Here is an 18592-nt window from a genome sequence, read left to right as displayed (position 1 = left end):
ATATCAAATTACAAATATATTATGACTATCACATGAACTCCCAAGATGTTGTCAAGGTAAATGTGGAATTACAATTATTAACGCTGATGTGACAATATTTTGGAGATTGGTAACATGGGAATTATATATATGTAGGATGATATTTTTGACCCCAATATTGTGCAACAAAAACAAATATTCTAGACGCTGAAGTCTTTAGAGAAGCCTCAGTCCTATTGTCATTTTCTTGCTATTGCTAAAGTGGGATGTGAATTAGATCAGGAGCGGCTCTGCCACAATGGCGGAGGACCGTTGCCCCACTGGCACAGCCAGCAGCTAAAATATAAAACGATATTTGATTATTGTTTTATTTTTAAGCAGCTGGCTCAGCCAGCGTGTACAGAGAGGGTTGTGGCCAGGGCCTGGGAGGGGGTAGTAGGAGGAGTGATATGTGCACTTTTTAAGTGAACATGTGTGTTTGGCCAGCCGTCTCAGGCCGACTAAAACACACATGCACACTGAGGTTTCCCCAGCCCCGCTGCTTTGAGCAGCCGGGCTGGAGAAATCCCACAAACTCCCTGGTCTGAGCATTAGAGTTTTGATACTCAAACGGGGTGCATACGCCTTACTCTTTTGCCCTCGAATGCTGGCTCTCTACCACTTTTCTCTCTCTATTTGCTCCCCCCGTTCCTTACCCCCACATCTAGCTCCATGGCTCTTTTTCTCTCCCGACCCTTTGCCCAGCAGCACAATGGTGCTTTTTGGACTCTCCCTCTTTGCCCCAAATCTAGGTGTCTTGCTGGAGTCTGGACACCTTCTAAGATGGTCACCACATTGTGCTTACATGCAATGTGTTACAACAAACAAATGATGGACGGAATGCTGACAATGCAGACATTCTCCCCCAGTCAAGAGATCTGGGTTAAATCCATCGTTCTTTTGCCCACTACACCACCCCAGTTTAGACATGGCCATATGCAAATCAGTCTTGACCCTGTGCCTCATGGGAACAGTCCAGCCCGAACTGCCAAGCCATGTCTTCCCTGGACCGGAATCAAGCATCCTAGGACCGGTTTCTGGCTATCAGCCGTCATCAGCCAGGATAGCTTGACTCCAGTGGCGTAGTGAGCACGGGTCCCACGTCTGGGAATACCCATCCCACTTAGGGCGAAAAGCGTTACAACAAACAAATGATGGACGGAATGCTGACAATGCAGACATTCTCCCCCAGTCAAGAGATCTGGGTTAAATCCATCGTTCTTTTGCCCACTACACCACCCCAGTTTAGACATGGCCATATGCAAATCAGTCTTGACCCTGTGCCTCATGGGAACAGTCCAGCCCGAACTGCCAAGCCATGTCTTCCCTGGACCGGAATCAAGCATCCTAGGACCGGTTTCTGGCTATCAGCCATCATCAGCCAGGATAGCTCGACTCCAGTGGCGTAGTGAGCACGGGTCCCACGTCTGGGAATACCCATCCCATTTAGGGCGAAAAGCGTTACAACAAACAAATGATGGACGGAATGCTGACAATGCAGACATTCTCCCCCAGTCAAGAGATCTGGGTTAAATCCATCGTTCTTTTGCCCACTACACCACCCCAGTTTGGACATGGCCATATGCAAATCAGTCTTGACCCTGTGCCTCATGGGAACAGTCCAGCCCGAACTGCCAAGCCATGTCTTCCCTGGACCGGAATCAAGCATCCTAGGACCGGTTTCTGGCTATCAGCCGTCATCAGCCAGGATAGCTCGACTCCAGTGGCGTAGTGAGCACGGGTCCCACGTCTGGGAATACCCATCCCACTTAGGGCGAAAAGCGTTACAACAAACAAATGATGGACGGAATGCTGACAATGCAGACATTCTCCCCCAGTCAAGAGATCTGGGTTAAATCCATCGTTCTTTTGCCCACTACACCACCCCAGTTTAGACATGGCCATATGCAAATCAGTCTTGACCCTGTGCCTCATGGGAACAGTCCAGCCCGAACTGCCAAGCCATGTCTTCCCTGGACCGGAATCAAGCATCCTAGGACCGGTTTCTGGCTATCAGCCGTCATCAGCCAGGATAGCTCGACTCCAGTGGCGTAGTGAGCACGGGTCCCACGTCTGGGAATACCCATCCCACTTAGGGCGAAAAGCGTTACAACAAACAAATGATGGACGGAATGCTGACAATGCAGACATTCTCCCCCAGTCAAGAGATCTGGGTTAAATCCATCGTTCTTTTGCCCACTACACCACCCCAGTTTAGACATGGCCATATGCAAATCAGTCTTGACCCTGTGCCTCATGGGAACAGTCCAGCCCGAACTGCCAAGCCATGTCTTCCCTGGACCGGAATCAAGCATCCTAGGACCGGTTTCTGGCTATCAGCCGTCATCAGCCAGGATAGCTCGACTCCAGTGGCGTAGTGAGCACGGGTCCCACGTCTGGGAATACCCATCCCACTTAGGGCGAAAAGCGTTACAACAAACAAATGATGGACGGAATGCTGACAATGCAGACATTCTCCCCCAGTCAAGAGATCTGGGTTAAATCCATCGTTCTTTTTCCCACTACACCACCCCAGTTTAGACATGGCCATATGCAAATCAGTCTTGACCCTGTGCCTCATGGGAACAGTCCAGCCCGAACTGCCAAGCCATGTCTTCCCTGGACCGGAATCAAGCATCCTAGGACCGGTTTCTGGCTATCAGCCGTCATCAGCCAGGATAGCTCGACTCCAGTGGCGTAGTGAGCACGGATCCCACGTCTGGGAATACCCATCCCACTTAGGGCGAAAAGCGTTACAACAAACAAATGATGGACGGAATGCTGACAATGCAGACATTCTCCCACATGCAATGTGACACAATGTGACTGCCATCTTGGAATTTACTTTGGTTGTATTCCTTACTGCAGTTATACTATTGAAAGGTAGGCATCATGCTGCGGTGTCTACATGAAATGTGACAGCCATCTTTGAATAGTATTGCTATAATAAAGAATTCAAGCCATGTAAAATTCCAGGTTTGCCGCCAAGCATCATTGTTTTGCCAAAGCTTGTATCACAATCGGGCAAGTCTCGGCAACGCCAAGTGCAGACAGAAGCAGAGCAAGACCTACATTGCCAATGCCTGTTTTATTTTATTTCTTTCTGTAAAGAGATAATGTTGAATATGAGTAGCTTGTAAGCTTCCCAGTAAAGAACGCCGGCCAGCGTGGCTCGAGATATTATCAATGCATGTGTCGAGATATCTTGAGCGGGCCGATATGTTTGCGATTGGTTGGCGAGCCATCTGCTCCAGCGACCTCCTTGCGAGTTTAACGCATCTGACATGCAGGTGGGCCTGACCCATTTGTGAAACACCTCCCGTCCACACCTCCTGCCACTCGCTGCCCTCCCCAGGCAGAGCCACACGAGCAGCGTTAACTGGCACAGGACCCAGTGACACAAATAGATCCATCTGATCCGCAGGGAAAAGAGCACGCGCCTCACCCATATTCCCTGAGGGTCTATCTCGCACAGGCATCAAGTAAATAAAGAATGCACGTGCTGCCAGCATTAAAACAATGACCCCGGCGGAAGTACACTGTACAGTGACCAACAAGGCTGGGGGCAAGAAAAGCTCCCTCTGGAGCTGAGGGGAGTCATGCACACCAAAGAGTGCACGTGCTCCTAGCATTAAAACAATGACCCAGGTGGAAGCACACTGTGCAGTGACCAACAAGGCTGGGGCAAGAGAAGCTCCCTCTGGAGCTGAGGGGAGTCACGCACACCAAAGAGTGCACGTGCTGCCAGCATTAAAACAATGACCCAGGCGGAAGCACACTGTACAGTGACCAACAAGGCTGGGGCAAGAGAAGCTCCCTCTGGAGCTGAGGGGAGTCATGCACACCAAAGAGTGCAGGTGCTCCTAGCATTAAAACAATGACCCAGGCGGAAGCACACTGTACAGTGACCAACAAGGTTGGGGCAAGAGAAGCTCCCTCTGGAGCTGAGGGGAGTCATGCACACCAAAGAGTGCACGTGCTCCTAGCATTAAAACAATGACCCAGGCGGAAGCACACTGTACAGTGACCAACAAGGCTGGGACAAGAGAAGCTCCCTCTGGAGCTGAGGGGAGTCATGCACACCAAAGAGTGCACGTGCTCCTACAATTAAAACAATGACCCAGGCGGAAGCACACTGTACAGTGACCAACAAGGCTGGGGCAAGAGAAGCTTCCCTTGGAGCTCACACCAAGATCATAAAGTATGAATAAAACTTAAATGGAAAAAAATGCTGTGTGGAACTGGGGCAACTGTATTTCTCACATGAATACCTTGCATATACACATAGGGACAATGACACGCTTACACACACATGCACACACTCCAGCAAACACACAGGCTTACACATAGACACACGCTTGCCACACACATTCACACACCAACACTACCACACACAAACATATACAACCATGCACTAACAAACTAATACACACTAGCAACTCAAAAAAATGTACACACACATAGACATTCATGAATAACAAAGACTGCACTCTAGTAATACTGCGTCTCATTTACACTCATACACAAGTGTGCGCACACACACAATTCCACACACACTTGCATACATTGCAATAGTTACAGTTAAACATCCACACAAACACAACATCGCCAATTCATTAGGGCATTTTCCAGTATGCGAAGTAATACTTCTGTAGTATGCAAATTCCTATGAGTACTGGCCACAATCATTCAAAACTGGAATAGTCATATACAATAATACACATACAAAGGAGGGTGCCCTCTTGGACTTTACTAGTAAGGAGTTGGACATTTTGGAGCTACTTCACAAAAGCAGGTATGAGTAGTTGAAGGAGTACTGCATGAGTACTAGTTCACGTACTCATAACTGACCTTGTGAATTGGCCCCATAAATAGCACACGGGCAATAACACACACCCGCACATACATACTCACGCACTAACTACTGCAAGAAAAGTACACACGCAAGTCTATTCAGGCATAAAATGCTCATGCAGAAACACACTTACACACACTCGTGCAACTAAACACCACCACTGTAAGAATCACAAACGTGTAAAACCTCATCCATTCACACTGACAGCCCAGCGCACACTCACAGTAAACAGTGCTGAAATCACTCATAGTCACTCAGTCCAAACAATTAGCATATAATATAGAATCCACACCTTAAAATGTACTCCCTCTCTGACTGACTCAGTGACCCACCCTCCCCGACCTCACTCACAGTCCATTGCTTTCACCTCGGTTCTTGTGACATCCCACAAGGCATCCTTCTAGGAGGGCTCTTATATTACAATAGCCCCGATTTTCGTTGCGCTGTAACATGTGGTGTCTTTGGCTGGGATTTCGCTTTTTAACTTAAGATCATTTTTAGGTCTCGCCTATGCTGCCCGCATTCGCTGCATAGGAAAAAGACCTTTAGTAATCGATTCAGCTTTGCAGGCAAAAACGTGCACGCGTTGAATTGCTTTGAATGGCAACACGTACACGTTTGGCGATTCCCTTGCGGAGCAAGCTTTCATACCATCTGTTAATTACAAACAGATGGTTCCTGCTCGCTCCAGCAACGGAAACAGGTGCAGGCCCCCTCCTCTCTCCCTTCCCCCTGCAGCCCGTTGTCAAACTTGATTTTGAGCGCGAGGCGCGCACGCATGTTCTTTTTACCGTCCCCTTATCTTTGTTCCATGCCTGTGTTCCTCTGTCTTCCTCCTTCCCACTCTCTGGGGTTTCCGTAGCCATTCACTTTCCATTCTGTCCTCCTCCTGTTTTCGATCTCACTGCCTATCTCCGTCTCTCACTCTTGTTCCCTTGTTTCCACTCTCGGTACAACTCTCCCCCTTTCTATGTTAATTCCCAGTACTCGCTCCTTTTCAGCCAGTGGGAGCATCTCCCTCTCCCTGTCCCCACCTCTGCAGCACACGCGGCGCTGCCTCGCCGCTGGCTGCAGTCAGCGCTCTTACCGCTGCCGAGACCCGCCTGCTCCACTGTCAGGTTCGCAGCCCCGTTATGGAAGAGGGGGAGGCCGACGAGGAAGAAGAAGGATCCGTGAGCTCCCCCGGGGCACGGGTAGGTAACATCCTGGTGCACCCATCGCCCGGGCCCCCCTCTCTGTACCCCTTACCTTCAGCACCCCTCCCTACCCGGAGCACCTCTTCACCCCGTCCGCCCCGTTACCCACGCTTAGATAGCGGACTCTACTCCCCTGGGGCGCACATTGATGATGTTACCGGACCCCACCATCGGTCTCTGAAAAAGGGAGGATATTGGTTTAATAATCACTGCTCATTTCGTCCTCCTTGAACGTTTCTTTCCCCTCCATTCATACAAAGGCATCAGGGCCAGCGTCTTCATCGTAAAAATGAAAGCTTATTTACAAGCCCTTGCGCTGCCGTACGCCACTTTTTCCGTCCTTGTAAGTGAACCTCGAAGTTCTTAAACCAGGGCGCATTTATTGAACACGCTGCAGTGAAATAAGTAACGTGCCTCTTTGATAGCTATTGAACCAGAATTGTCGACCCTTGCTTGTAAAAGAAAATGCGCACACTAACCCCGCGTTATCCTCTTCCCTCGGTTTCTGCACAGCCCAATTCATGAAACTTTATATCACTGTTTAAGGCCATCCAATTATCTGAAACCTTTGGATACCTTTAATTGCCCGTGGCCATTAACGTGATGATGAAGTGATGATAACTGCATGCCACATGGCAAATTCAAGGAGGCTCTGGCAGGTAGAACTGGAGCCGGGCTGGTGACAACCGCACAGGGCCAGTGATTTATTAGCCACTGCGCCTGTAAGTGATCCCCTGGAAACCCAAGAGCTCACGCGACGAGGCAGGCCTGTGTTGTTTCTCTACGCCTCCATAATGCATATTTTTGGGTCTGTCTTGACAGCGTAGCTATGTGCAAACTTATTGTTCCCAGTGCTTTAAAATATGTATACAGGGGGCTTGGCTTCACCCAGAGGAGTATTTTTCTCTCACCTAATGCGATTGGCTGTTTGGTGTATCAAAATTCCACCTCCTATCCGCGTGCATTGACGTTCACAAGCGAGTGTCTGGCTTAACGGCCATAGCGTCCGATCTTGGAGCTGGGGAACGAGGCTCGAGTCTGGGGGGCGGTTGGAACACCCTGTGATTTTGCGCAAATCAATTAATCTCCCTCTGACTACAAAAAATAATTGTGTCTGTCTGTAACGCAGCTACTGCTCATGAAAAGCGCCCCATACCTTCGGGTTTAGTTCACGCTATATAAAACTGCAGCAAAAAAAATGTATCTCAAAATAACACAGATTGAATTACTTGTCTCATAGATAAACTGTACACAGACTGCAATTATCGATGTTTATGCTTTTCCTCTGAAGAACGCTTTCTATCAATGTTTAGTCATGACTCAAAATGGAAGTCAGACGTATTGGCTTTGCCAATGCTGGTTTGTCTTTTTAGCATACATGTTTCTCTTTATCTAAAAAAAAAAAATGAATAGAATCGCGTTGTTTGTTTTTGATTTTTGATAGCTCTTCTCCTCCCCCTCGCCTCCAATAAAAACAAGCATTGGCATAGCCAATAGGTCTCGCCTTTGGGACCTTATATGTGTTTAGTTATCCAGCACAATATCCTTGGTGCAACAATATCAACTGTTGCATAGTAAACACTTATAAGGTCCCAAAGGTGAGACCTATTGGCTATGCCAATGCTTGTTAATTTTGTTAAACTTCCAGTAACCTCTGGTCGATTAGGAAATTATTCTGATAAGAGGTGTCTGTGTGCAGCGTGGTCTCCTGTCAATAAGGGGACACGGTTCTGCATTTCATGGCGCTTTCTGCCCAGACTTGCAACTCTGCCTGTTTTTAATGTGTTACTTTTCCACGTGTTACTACCATTCTAAACTGTGCGCATCTTATAGAGCGTGGGCGAATCAACAGCCAGAGTCTACCACAGAGTCTTAGATAGCAGTGCAGCGGGTGCAGTGGCACCGAGGCCGAGGGGCTCCAGTTAGAGCTTGGCGTTTGCTTGCATTAGGTTTCATAGTATATTTTCCAAGTGGCTCGTATGCCAGGCCCGGATTCAAGGTGCTCCCCTACAGGTTATGCGGGTCTCTGCAGCAGGCACTTGCGCCCACTAAGCTGTCCTGAAGCTCTAACGTTACTGTGCGTTGCCTTACTCTTTTGCCACCCTGCAGGGAAGAGAAGAGCCCGTGCTCAACATCATGGCACCATGCAGGTCTGTTCAATACACTAACTGATTGAATCTTCCCAAGTCAGAGCAGGAAAGAAGGTGGGGGAGGGGGCAGCACCTGCCGCCGGCACTGAGCCCCTCCCTACACACGCAGGGTAACCAGTGGGAGGGTCGGCGGGGCAGGGGGCAGGGCCCTCTGCTGCTGACGTCACATCCAGGGGCTGGAAGATATAAATGAGGCGGCGCTGCAGTGCCCAGCAGGCACTTTCACCCGAGGCGTTAGAGGGAGAGAGCTCAGTCCCTCTCGCAGACCTCACTTACTGGACCTCTGAAGCCCTCTCCAGCCTCTGACCGAGCAGGGATACAGGATGCAGCGCCTAGGATGGCTGGTCATAGCGCTGTGTGCGATGCAAGGTAAGCGAACCCAGCCTGCCGGTTGCTTCAGGGGGCGGGCACTGCAGGACTCTGTTATTGGAAACAGGGACAGAGGCACACCGGCCCCTGTTGAAATCTATAGTGTCCTCCAAGATCCCACAGAGGCACACCGGTCCCCACTGAAATTATAGGATCGCCCAGCATCAAGCACAGAGGTCCCCGTCCACGTTAACATCTATAGCGTCCTTCAGCACTAGGGACAGGTGCATCACCTCCCGCTGGTGCCAGTAATGCCCTTCAATTTCAGGCATAACGGCATAGACGCCCCAATAAAGTCTACGGAGACCGGCCATTCCAAGGGAACAGGAGCCGGTCCCCATGTGTGCCAATGATGTCATTCAGCACCAACGATATTGGCGCAGGGTTCAAATAAAGCAAACATTCACTTCAGCACCAGAGGCACTGGTACCATTGCTGCCAATCAAGCTCTTTATACCAATGGCACAGGACCATGGGCAGAGGCTGTCGCCCCTATTGGTGACAATGACCCCACCTCCGCAATAGGAAAATAGTCACTGACCCTTACCATAACCAGCAATAGCCCACATCCCCAGAGGAACCCGCTTCCATTAGTGCCAGTCATGTCATAAAGCACCCGGGGAAAAGGCACCGGTGCCCACTTGAAACAATGGTGCATAATCAAACACTTCCATTGAAACCGATGCTGCCCTAGCACCCTGTGTGTGGCGGGGGGGCACTCCCACATAACTAACGATGTTCCTTTCAGCCCCATGGATAGAAGCATCCAACCTCTTTATAACCAACGATGCACATCCTCACCATAGAGAGGGGCACACGCGTGCACTACAATCAACGATGCCCACCAGCATCATGGAGAGAGGTGGCAGTCCCCACTATAACCAACGATGCCCTCTTTCAACACCATGTAGAGGAGCACCCGCTCCCACTATCACTCACAATGCGGTCTTTCAGCACCATGGAGAGCGGCGCCAGCTCTCGCTACAACCAATTAAGGCCCTCTTTCAACACCAGGAGAGTCCACACATACACACACATATACATACACGCACAGTATACCCAACTATTACATTTTTCAGCACCGGGAAGAAAGACCGCAACAACCACTATAACAAATGGTGTTCTGCACCAGGGATAGCGGTGGGGGGTGGCTTGAAGCCAGCGTCACCCTTCAGTTCTCGCTCTGATCGAATAAAATGCCCTTCAGCACCACGGACAGAGGTACCGATTCCCACAGAAGCACACAATGCCATTCACCACCATAGACTGACGTACCGATTCCACTGACACACACAGTGCCGTTTAGTTGCACAGACAGGTGGAACCGATTCGACAGAAGCGCACACTGTGCCCTTCAGCGCCACAGACAGAGGTACCGAGTCCCACTGACTCGCACAGTGCCCTTCAGCACCACGGACAGAGGTACCGATTCCCACTGACTCGCACTGTGCCCTTCAGCACCACGGACAGAGGTACCGATGCAATTGAAGCGCAGTGTTTTTCTGCACCACGGACAGAGGTACCGAGTCCCACTGTGCCCTGGCTTCAACACCACGGACAGAGGTACCAATTCCACTGAAGCGCAGTGTTCTTCAGCACCACGGACAGAGGTACCGAGTCCCTCTGACGCGCTAAGTGCCCTTCAGCACCACGGACAGAGGTACCGATTCCACTGAAGCGCAGTGTTCTTCAGCATCACGGACAGAAACACGGGCTCCGTTGAAGCACGCGATGCCCTTCAATGCCAAGGACAGGCTCCCACCGAAACCAGTTTGACATTGTGCAGTCACAGAACTCGCACTTCCCCCATTTACTATTTACTTTATTCTCCGTATTCCAGTGTTTGAGACCCTCGAAGGTCACTACGGTGGGTCTCTCCATGTTCTCTCCTTTGACAGATCCCAGCATTGAGAACAATACCAGCAAGAACAGCGCAGTATTCACACTCCGGTTACCGCGACTGGCTCACAGCTTCCAATCAGACCCCGCTCCCACCCTCCCGCCTCCCCGCTCGCGGGTGCAGGTTACAGATCAGTGTATTGTGAATAAACCGGCGCAGACCGCCTGCCAGGCAGGCTTCTGTGAATGGGTTAGCTTTTTCCAGCTCCATTGATTGTGTGAGCTTTCTAGAGGGGGGCGGGGGATGGGGGAGGGGGGTTGTACTTGATTACAACGCCCCTGGGCTTGCTGCTGCTGATGTTGTGGGATCTGGGACTCAAACGGGTATTACGTTCGGAGTCTGCATGTGTGACTGAGCTGAAAACGTATTTTGATTGTCATATGGGACCTACATAGGACGTTTTCAAGGCATTAAATACTACTAAATTGGGCAGGGGTAACATTGTTGCTTACAGTGCCAATAAACGACATACATGTAGATTAAGGCGCTGCTTTATTGCTAGTTTTATAAACACAGAGTCTGCCTCTGGGCAACCTGTATAAACGTTAATGTAGAATAGGGGTGGAGTGAGTTTCTTTAGCGATACGTTTAAAATGGCACAACCTCCCGTCCACCAGGCCCTTCTGACATTTGTCTGTGCCACATGTGAAGGGGGCAGTGGAGCTGCGAACAGTGAATGTTACATAACATAATAGATTCCCGCCTGACAGGTACTCAAGGCTCTTAGAAAAGGCATTATACCAGATAGCAAACCACTTACTGTATTTTCCATAACAAAACAGCAACATGCATTGGCATAGCCAATAGGTCTCGCCTTTGGGACCTTGTAAGTGTTTAGCCATGCAACAGTTGTTGTTGCACCAAAGAAATTGTGCTGCATAAATAAATACTTATAAGGTCCCAAAAGCGAGACCTATTGGCTATGCCAATGCTTGTTCTTTGTAAAGAAATAGATGCTTGTTTCTATTTCTTTACCTTTGGTATAATCACGGCACCGGCGCTTTATTTTTAACATTAAAAGTAAAGCGCCGGTGCCGCGGTTATAGCAAAAGTAAAGAAATAGAAACAAGCATCTATTTCTTTACTTTTGCTATAATCGCGGCACCGGCGCTTTATTCTTAACACTAAAAGTAAAGCGCCGTAGCCGCGATTATAGCAAAAGTAAAGAAATAGAAACAAGCATCTATTTCTTTACAAAGACGAGTGGCAGAAGAATGGGCTGGAAAAAGGGGAATAACAGGAAGAGGCAAAGAATGAAGGTGGAGATACTGGACTGTGAAACGAGGCAGGTGAGGACTGTTCTTGGCATATCTTGATGTAGCGCCTTCATGAAGTACAGTACCCGTGACAGAGACATATGGCGGCTGCGCGCATTCAAGCGCACATGCACGCAGGCTTTAGGCCAGCGGCTGCAGCACTTTGAAAATCCCCTTACAAAAATTCGAGCAACAGCGCATGCGCTGTTCTTGGCTCGACCTAAAAAAGGGGCTGCTGTATGTCTGCTGCCAGTAAAGACTGATTGACATAAAATTGTATAATAGGGCCCATGTTCAATTCCCTGGATGTGGCCAGTTAGATATTAAAGTCACAGATTTATTTTAAATTTGCATGGGCACTCACACTACACAAGGGGGCACACTGTGGTGCAAAATGTTGGAAAAGTCTAGTGGCAATCAACTTTTACTTTAAAAAACAATTTTACATTGAAGTTGATGCAAACAGATGGCCAAATTTACTAAGGACTTGCATCGTCCTTGTGTGACACAAGTCACCCCGAGGCAACGCAAAGGCTTGAGCAAGATTTACAAAGCCACACAAGGGTCAAATTGCTTTGCCTAACATGACTGTAAAGAAATATTGCAACACACTGGCTTGTGTTGCGCTATAGTTCATAGTGGCAGGTGTTCCATGGTTGGAGCATGGACCTTCCCATGCATCCATTAATGGAATTTGAGGCAATTCCCAGGTTTATTGAAATCCGTAAACCTGGGATTGTGCCAAAATGATACGCCACCCCAATCATGGCATAACAAGGAGAAACATGTTTATTTCTCCCTGTTATTTCCTCTTTCTATGGGTGAAACAGTCTGCATAGTAAGGAGGAAATTGCCTCATAGGGTTGTTTTTGCGGAGGAAGTACAATCCTTCCCATAACGCAGGTACCCTTGCACCATGGTGCATGGGTGCCTACATTGGCACTACGCAGAGTCAAGTGCCCCAGTGCATGTTTAGAGCTAAAGAGCGTGACATCTTAGTTGACATGGGCAGTTCACCTCTCGCCCATTCATGCAACGCAGCACAGCAACTTTGCTTGCTGCCCTGTGTTGAGAGAACCTTTAGTAAATATGCTACCATGTGTCAAATTAACTTTGCTCCACGGAGCTCATCCCATCAATTATCTTTGCAATGTGGGGCCTAACAGGGTAGGAAGACAAACACTTTTAGGTGCTCATGCAAAGCCAGATTTCCTAAAAAAGCATGACCTGCTTTGTGTGTGTTTGTTATGAAGATGAAACCAGACAAAAACACAGGCCAAGCAAAATAGTTCATGGTATTCCTATACCTAACATGCTCTTTGCGTGAAATCGCATAATTCACATCCCTCACTAATGGACAGTTATCCTCCCAATGAGCTGGAGAGTTTTCCTCAAGGAGAAATCTCACAAAAGGTAACTCTTGGTCACCACAGCATCATAGTTGAATGCCTTGGGGTATAATTATGATAGGTTTTACGTCGCCCTGCACCACGCAAGGTGACACAGGGCAGCACAAAACCTACAGTGAGATTTATCAAGCCATGCACGGCCAACCTGTGCGGCCCTGCATGACTTGGTAAATCTAGTTTAACGCAAGGCAGCACAAGCCGCTGCCTTGCGTTACACTGCATGGTGAGGGCGTTACATGGGTGTAGTGTGGGTGTTCCCACGCATCCACCCATGTATTCCAATGAATTCTCATATTTACCGAAAGTGGTAAACCTGGGAATGCATCAGAATTGTACGCCTTCCCCCAAGAGGAGCAACGAGGAGAAATATCTTTATTTCTCCTCGTTGTTTTCTCTTTCTAAGTGTGCTGCAGCACACTTAGAAAGAGAAACATCTCACTGAGGATTTTTTGTGTGCAGGAAGCACTTCCTGCACTTAAACAATCATGCTACAACTCAGGGCAAGGGTTCCTGCCTTTGCCTGAGGCACATTGTGCACCAGTGCAGCCAGAGATCTAGAATGCGCCGTATAATGTTAAATACGGTGCATTCTTGCCCTCTCCCCTTCAGGCAGTGCAGCAAGGGGGCTTGGTGGCTTGCTGCGTTGCGTGAAAGTGAAATGCCCCTTACTGTTTAGTGCAAACGTTGCTGATGACATCGGCGCATGGCTCTTGCTAAACCTGGTGCAACACTATTTGTTTCTCGCAAAACCCTGCTGCTGATTTTCACATAACGCTGCACAAAGATTAGCAAATCTGTGCCAAAGTCTATTAAATGTAAACAAATGCACCGGTGTGCCCAATGGAGAGCGTGTATCTGTCTCAATCAGTCTCGGCATGTTATTGGTAATGAAGCACATGAATTGCCGCGGCCGCAGCTCCTCTGGGGGTAGCGTGTGTGTGCTCAAAGATCCCCCCCGTGCTCATCCTGAGCTGACTGCGTCATTTCAGAATCTGCATATTATCACCAGGCAATGGCAGGAAGCTGCAGCTCTGCTCGGGGAACGAACAGGCCATTCCCCAGAGGACACTTTGTTCCAACACAGATTACTGCCTCTGGATTACGCGCCTCCGCAGCAGTGATCGGAATATATGATGCTTGCGAGGATGAGCTGGCTGCTTAGTCGCTGCGCTGTCATTTGTAACTTCCCATTGGTTGTTTCTTGTCATTCACAGTGACCTCTATGCCTGTGTTGAATGAAATGAGCCCGGATGACACAAGGGTAAGAAACAGCAAGCCTGTTTATTTATTATTATACGTATAGTGCTACAATGCCAGAAAACATCAAGTTTAAGGGCACCTGTTTTTTTCTTCTTGGACAATGTGTGCATTAATTGCTGTATTTATGTTATCCTCTATTTGCTTGCTATAGTAGCCATCTCATGGATTGTTCAGTCTATTTATGTAGCGAAGAACGGGTGTGAACTTACTTTACGAAGAGGCATGCATGAAGGCTCACTTGCTTTATCAAAATCCTACCAATGTATTCGTTTATTTTTGAAAGTTAAAGTTAGAAACAAGGTGAAATACGTGAAAGTCATCTGCCCTTTTCGTGTCTTATGCACACTGTCCCCAAAGGGTTCTTGCACCAGACTCCACACTGTCCTTCATTGACGACTGTCATAGACTCGCTGTCCCTCTGTTTCTGCGCTAGACTTAACACTGCCCATCATTGACTGTCATCAACGCTCTTCTTTACTGTCCTACTGTTCTTTTGGCAGACTCCACACAGTGCTGCACTGATGGTTGTAATAGGCCCTCTTCCCTCTTTCTGCACCAGACTTCACACTGTCCTTTGTTGAGCACTGTCATAGAACATCTACCTACTGTTCATGTTCAAAATCCAACATTATCCTTCATGGACAAGTGTTATTGTCCTTATGCGGTACAGTCCTGCGGTTCGTGTGCCAGACTCACCCAGTCCTTCATTGATGACTACGATGGACCCCATGCCCTACTGTTCTTGTGTCAGACTCCACATTGTCCTTCATTGATGCCTGCCTTAGGCCCTCTGCCCTTCTGTTCTTCTGACTCTGCACACTCCTTTGTTGGGTGTCATAGACCCTCTGCCATAGTGTCATACTGTCCTTGTGCCCCATTCCACACGGTCCTTCATTGATGCCTGCCTTAGGCCGTCTGCCCTTCTGTTCTTGTGCCACACTTCCCTACTGTTCTTGTGTCAGACTCCGCACACTTCTTTGTTGATGACTGACATAGACCCTCTGCCATAGTGTCATACTGTCCTTGTGCCCCATTCCACGCGGTCCTTCATTGATGGCTGTCAAAGATCCCCCACCCACTGTTATTGTGTCAGACTCCAACCTGTCCATATATGATGTTGATTTTTAGAGACAGGCCTTGCCAACCGTTGATGGTTTCAGTGTTGTATACCATGTTCTACTGTACTTGTGGCCTTCCTGTCAACTGCCTTTGTTTCCAACCCCATCCTTCCTTTTCTGATGGCTCCTATAGGTCATCTGCACTTCTTGTATTTGGCTCCACCCTACACTTTAATAACAACTTTTATAGACACTTTATTGACACTCTTTCACGCTGTTCCTGCATCACACTCCATAATACTCTGAACTGACATCTTATATAGATCTTCCATCTCACTGTTCCCTGCTGATGACTTCTGACCCAGAGCTTCATCTTTGTTTTATTCGATATGAATGATGAAATGACTCGTAGTATCTGCCAATCATTTACATTCTGAATCATCTAGAGAACATATATTTAGAAATCCGTGATCTAAAAAGTATGGAAAAATTGAAACAGGTGGTGTGTTAGAGTATTTCATTTTATTTTTAGATCACTGTTGCCACAACAAAATGAATCATGAATGGGGAGAGACAAAAGAAAGGCGGTGACCCTTTGAACGAGCCCTGAAGTATCATAGAGAGGGATGTGCTGGGTAGGAAAAAGGTTGCAGTTCTGGTGTTTGGTGTAAAATCAACAGAACTGAGGCTGGGCGCAGGAAGGATCATCTGATGGTAATGTTGCTAGTTATCTCGACCAGCTAGTGATTGCCAAGAGTGGAGGGAGTCCTAATTTTTAATGAGATGCTTGGTAGTCGGGCCCTCTTGCGGAAAGAAACCCAGCCTTTGATTCCTATGAGATAGAGCGACTAGCCTTACACTTGTGAACACTTGATTATGAACACATAGTGATCACAATCAGTGACGTTGTCTCCAGCAGTATATTTTGTTTGCTATTTAGGTATCACTGGGGCTCTGAGCACCTGACGCTCCATTCTCCTAACTTTGTTGATTAAATTACCTAAAATGTGGTTAGTTGTTTTCCTCTGCTTTATTTGGTCATCGAATTAAGTTACTATGAGTAATGTCGCTTTGGTTTATAGTGCATCTTTAGAGGACCGTTGCTTCTTTTGTAGCTGTTGACCCGGGTATCTATATTTGCATTGGGTTGCCTAGCGCTTAACTTGTAAAAGAAGTTGTGCCAAGGCCCACACCTTTGCTCAGAAGCCTGCAGCCTGTACCATCGAATGTCAGGGGTGCCGAAAACCGATTCAGTTCCATCATGTGCCCCTTTCATGCTCCACCACACACTTCCTGCCCCTTTATCCAACTCTTGCATGTTCTTTTTCATCTATAATTTATGCCTTTGTCACTGTTTTCTGTTTGTCTCTTCCTCCTTCCTTTCCCATTCTTTGTTTTTCTCTTTATTGCTTTGGATCAAAGTCTGATGAGGAAAAATAAGTGCCGGTCCACAAAAAGGAATGAGGGTGAGCCCTACCTGCAACCACCAGCTCAAATTAAGCACTGGGTTTGCCCTTGTCATGTCTTACTAAACTGGAAGCTTCAGGCTTCTCCATGCCACTTTAAGCATCATGACAGGGGGTGCACTCTGCCAATGGCCTTAATAGAAGCCCTTGCAGTACGGGGCTCATTGTGGCTTGGTTTCTTTATGTGAAAGGGATGTGGGACAGATGTATTTGCTTTTACATGTCTTAAAAAGGTAAAGACTCAAAGTAACATCCCTTTGTAATAAGAATTCCAAGCCCTATGTCACCGGGAACCCTTGTGGGCCTGGATGATTTGCTTTGGTATCATCTATTAACACAATATAATATGGCATGGCATAACACAAGATTTCAATCAAGGGTGTAGTTGTGTATGATAAGCAGGAAATAATTTAAAAGAACATTCAGGGGCTGTTACTTTTGATTCGGCTCATCATATACTATAGATCAGAAATTATTTTATTTTTAGAAACGCAAGATTTCGCCTTCCAGGTAGCATTGTGTCACTGAAAATGTAGGGTTCCATTCTGCCACTTGTGTGTCTGCAGAATGTGGGTGAACACCCTGTGGCCTTCTAGGCGGTAGTGATGCAGCTACACTGCTTGGGGTAGGGTTACAGGCAGATATTTCTAAGCAAGAATAGATGGGGAGCCAGATGCAGCCTGGCATGGCTGAGTGTCAACATCCATGAAGAAGGCTTCTGATTGGTCCGCTGTGTGAGCACAGTGCTTCGCACCAGTGAGGTGACTGGGCTCAGACCTTGAGAGACTGAGAGAAAAATGGGCAGATTGCAGTTGGGAGAGGGAAAAAGAGCTCGCACCACCCAATGAAAGTGCTTCCCCCATGGAGAGAGGTAGCCCAGAGCCTTGGGCTGGAAGGACACCAGAGGCTGAACCAGGCCCTGCACTAGTGCAGGCAAACTTGTGGCTGAGCGGGAGAGCGAGCCTGGGCTCTAGGAGCTAGCTAGGTCAATCAATCCAGTATTTGTAAAGCACAAGCTAATTACCCCTAAGGGCCTCAAGGCGCTGTGGGCCAATGGGGAGATTAAGTGACCTAGTGCCCAGAGTCACATGATGCTGAGCTGCCACCAGCGATCGAACCGTGAGCCCGTGCGCCAGAGTCAGCTGCCCTGGCCGCTGCGCCACACATCTCCAAAAGGGTGAAACACAGTTAGCTGTGAGATTTCCACCTGTAATGTGTGTCATTTCTGCAAAATTATACATTTTATGTAGCTTACCCTTAGCTTGTTGTCACATTTGTACCTGAGGGTGTACATAGAGTACAGAACTGACAGGGGACACGCTGACTCACCTTGGTGCTGTGGTGCAATGCTTGGTGGCACACAAATACAGCGCATAAAATCATAGGCGCACAACTCTCCTTAAATAGGGTGCTGCACATTTTTTCCCATTCGTGCAACCTAGTGCTGCACATTTTCATTTCAAGAAATCTAGGCCCAGGTAAGGAGCCAAAGCTTGTGAAGGGCAAGTGCTGTCCTGGGTTTCAGCGAGTGCGCCCAGATTCTGTAATGCAGGGTGCGCCCCTGGATATCGAACAAACAATAGAGATAGAATAAAATATCGAGGACAGAATACTGAAAATAAAATATCAACGGGTAAGCCTAGATTTTCTAGACC

The 18592-nt window shown here is 48.0% G+C and overlaps 1 protein-coding gene across 3 annotated transcripts in view; it reads left to right on the top strand.

Moving 5' to 3' along the window:
* The first annotated feature begins 8430 nt into the window (after positions 1-8430).
* The window catches only part of CHGA (chromogranin A), a 91015-nt gene continuing 80853 nt past the window's right edge, over positions 8431-18592 (top strand). For 2 of the 3 annotated variants that reach the window (XM_085626493.1, XM_085626492.1), the window contains exons 1-2: positions 8431-8588; positions 14368-14414. In XM_085626493.1, the coding sequence (XP_085482619.1) occupies positions 8543-8588; positions 14368-14414 (93 nt within the window). In that variant the 5' untranslated portion in view covers positions 8431-8542. The remainder of the gene's footprint in view (positions 8589-14367; positions 14415-18592) is intronic. The other variant, XM_085626491.1, reaches the window with a different exon arrangement.

This window comes from Triturus cristatus, chromosome 9 (genome assembly GCF_964204655.1).
Source record: "Triturus cristatus chromosome 9, aTriCri1.1, whole genome shotgun sequence".
NCBI classification, from domain to species: domain Eukaryota; kingdom Metazoa; phylum Chordata; class Amphibia; order Caudata; family Salamandridae; genus Triturus; species Triturus cristatus.
The sequence above is the reverse complement of the archived record's forward strand: the minus strand, read 5'-3'. Positions and strand labels throughout refer to the sequence as shown.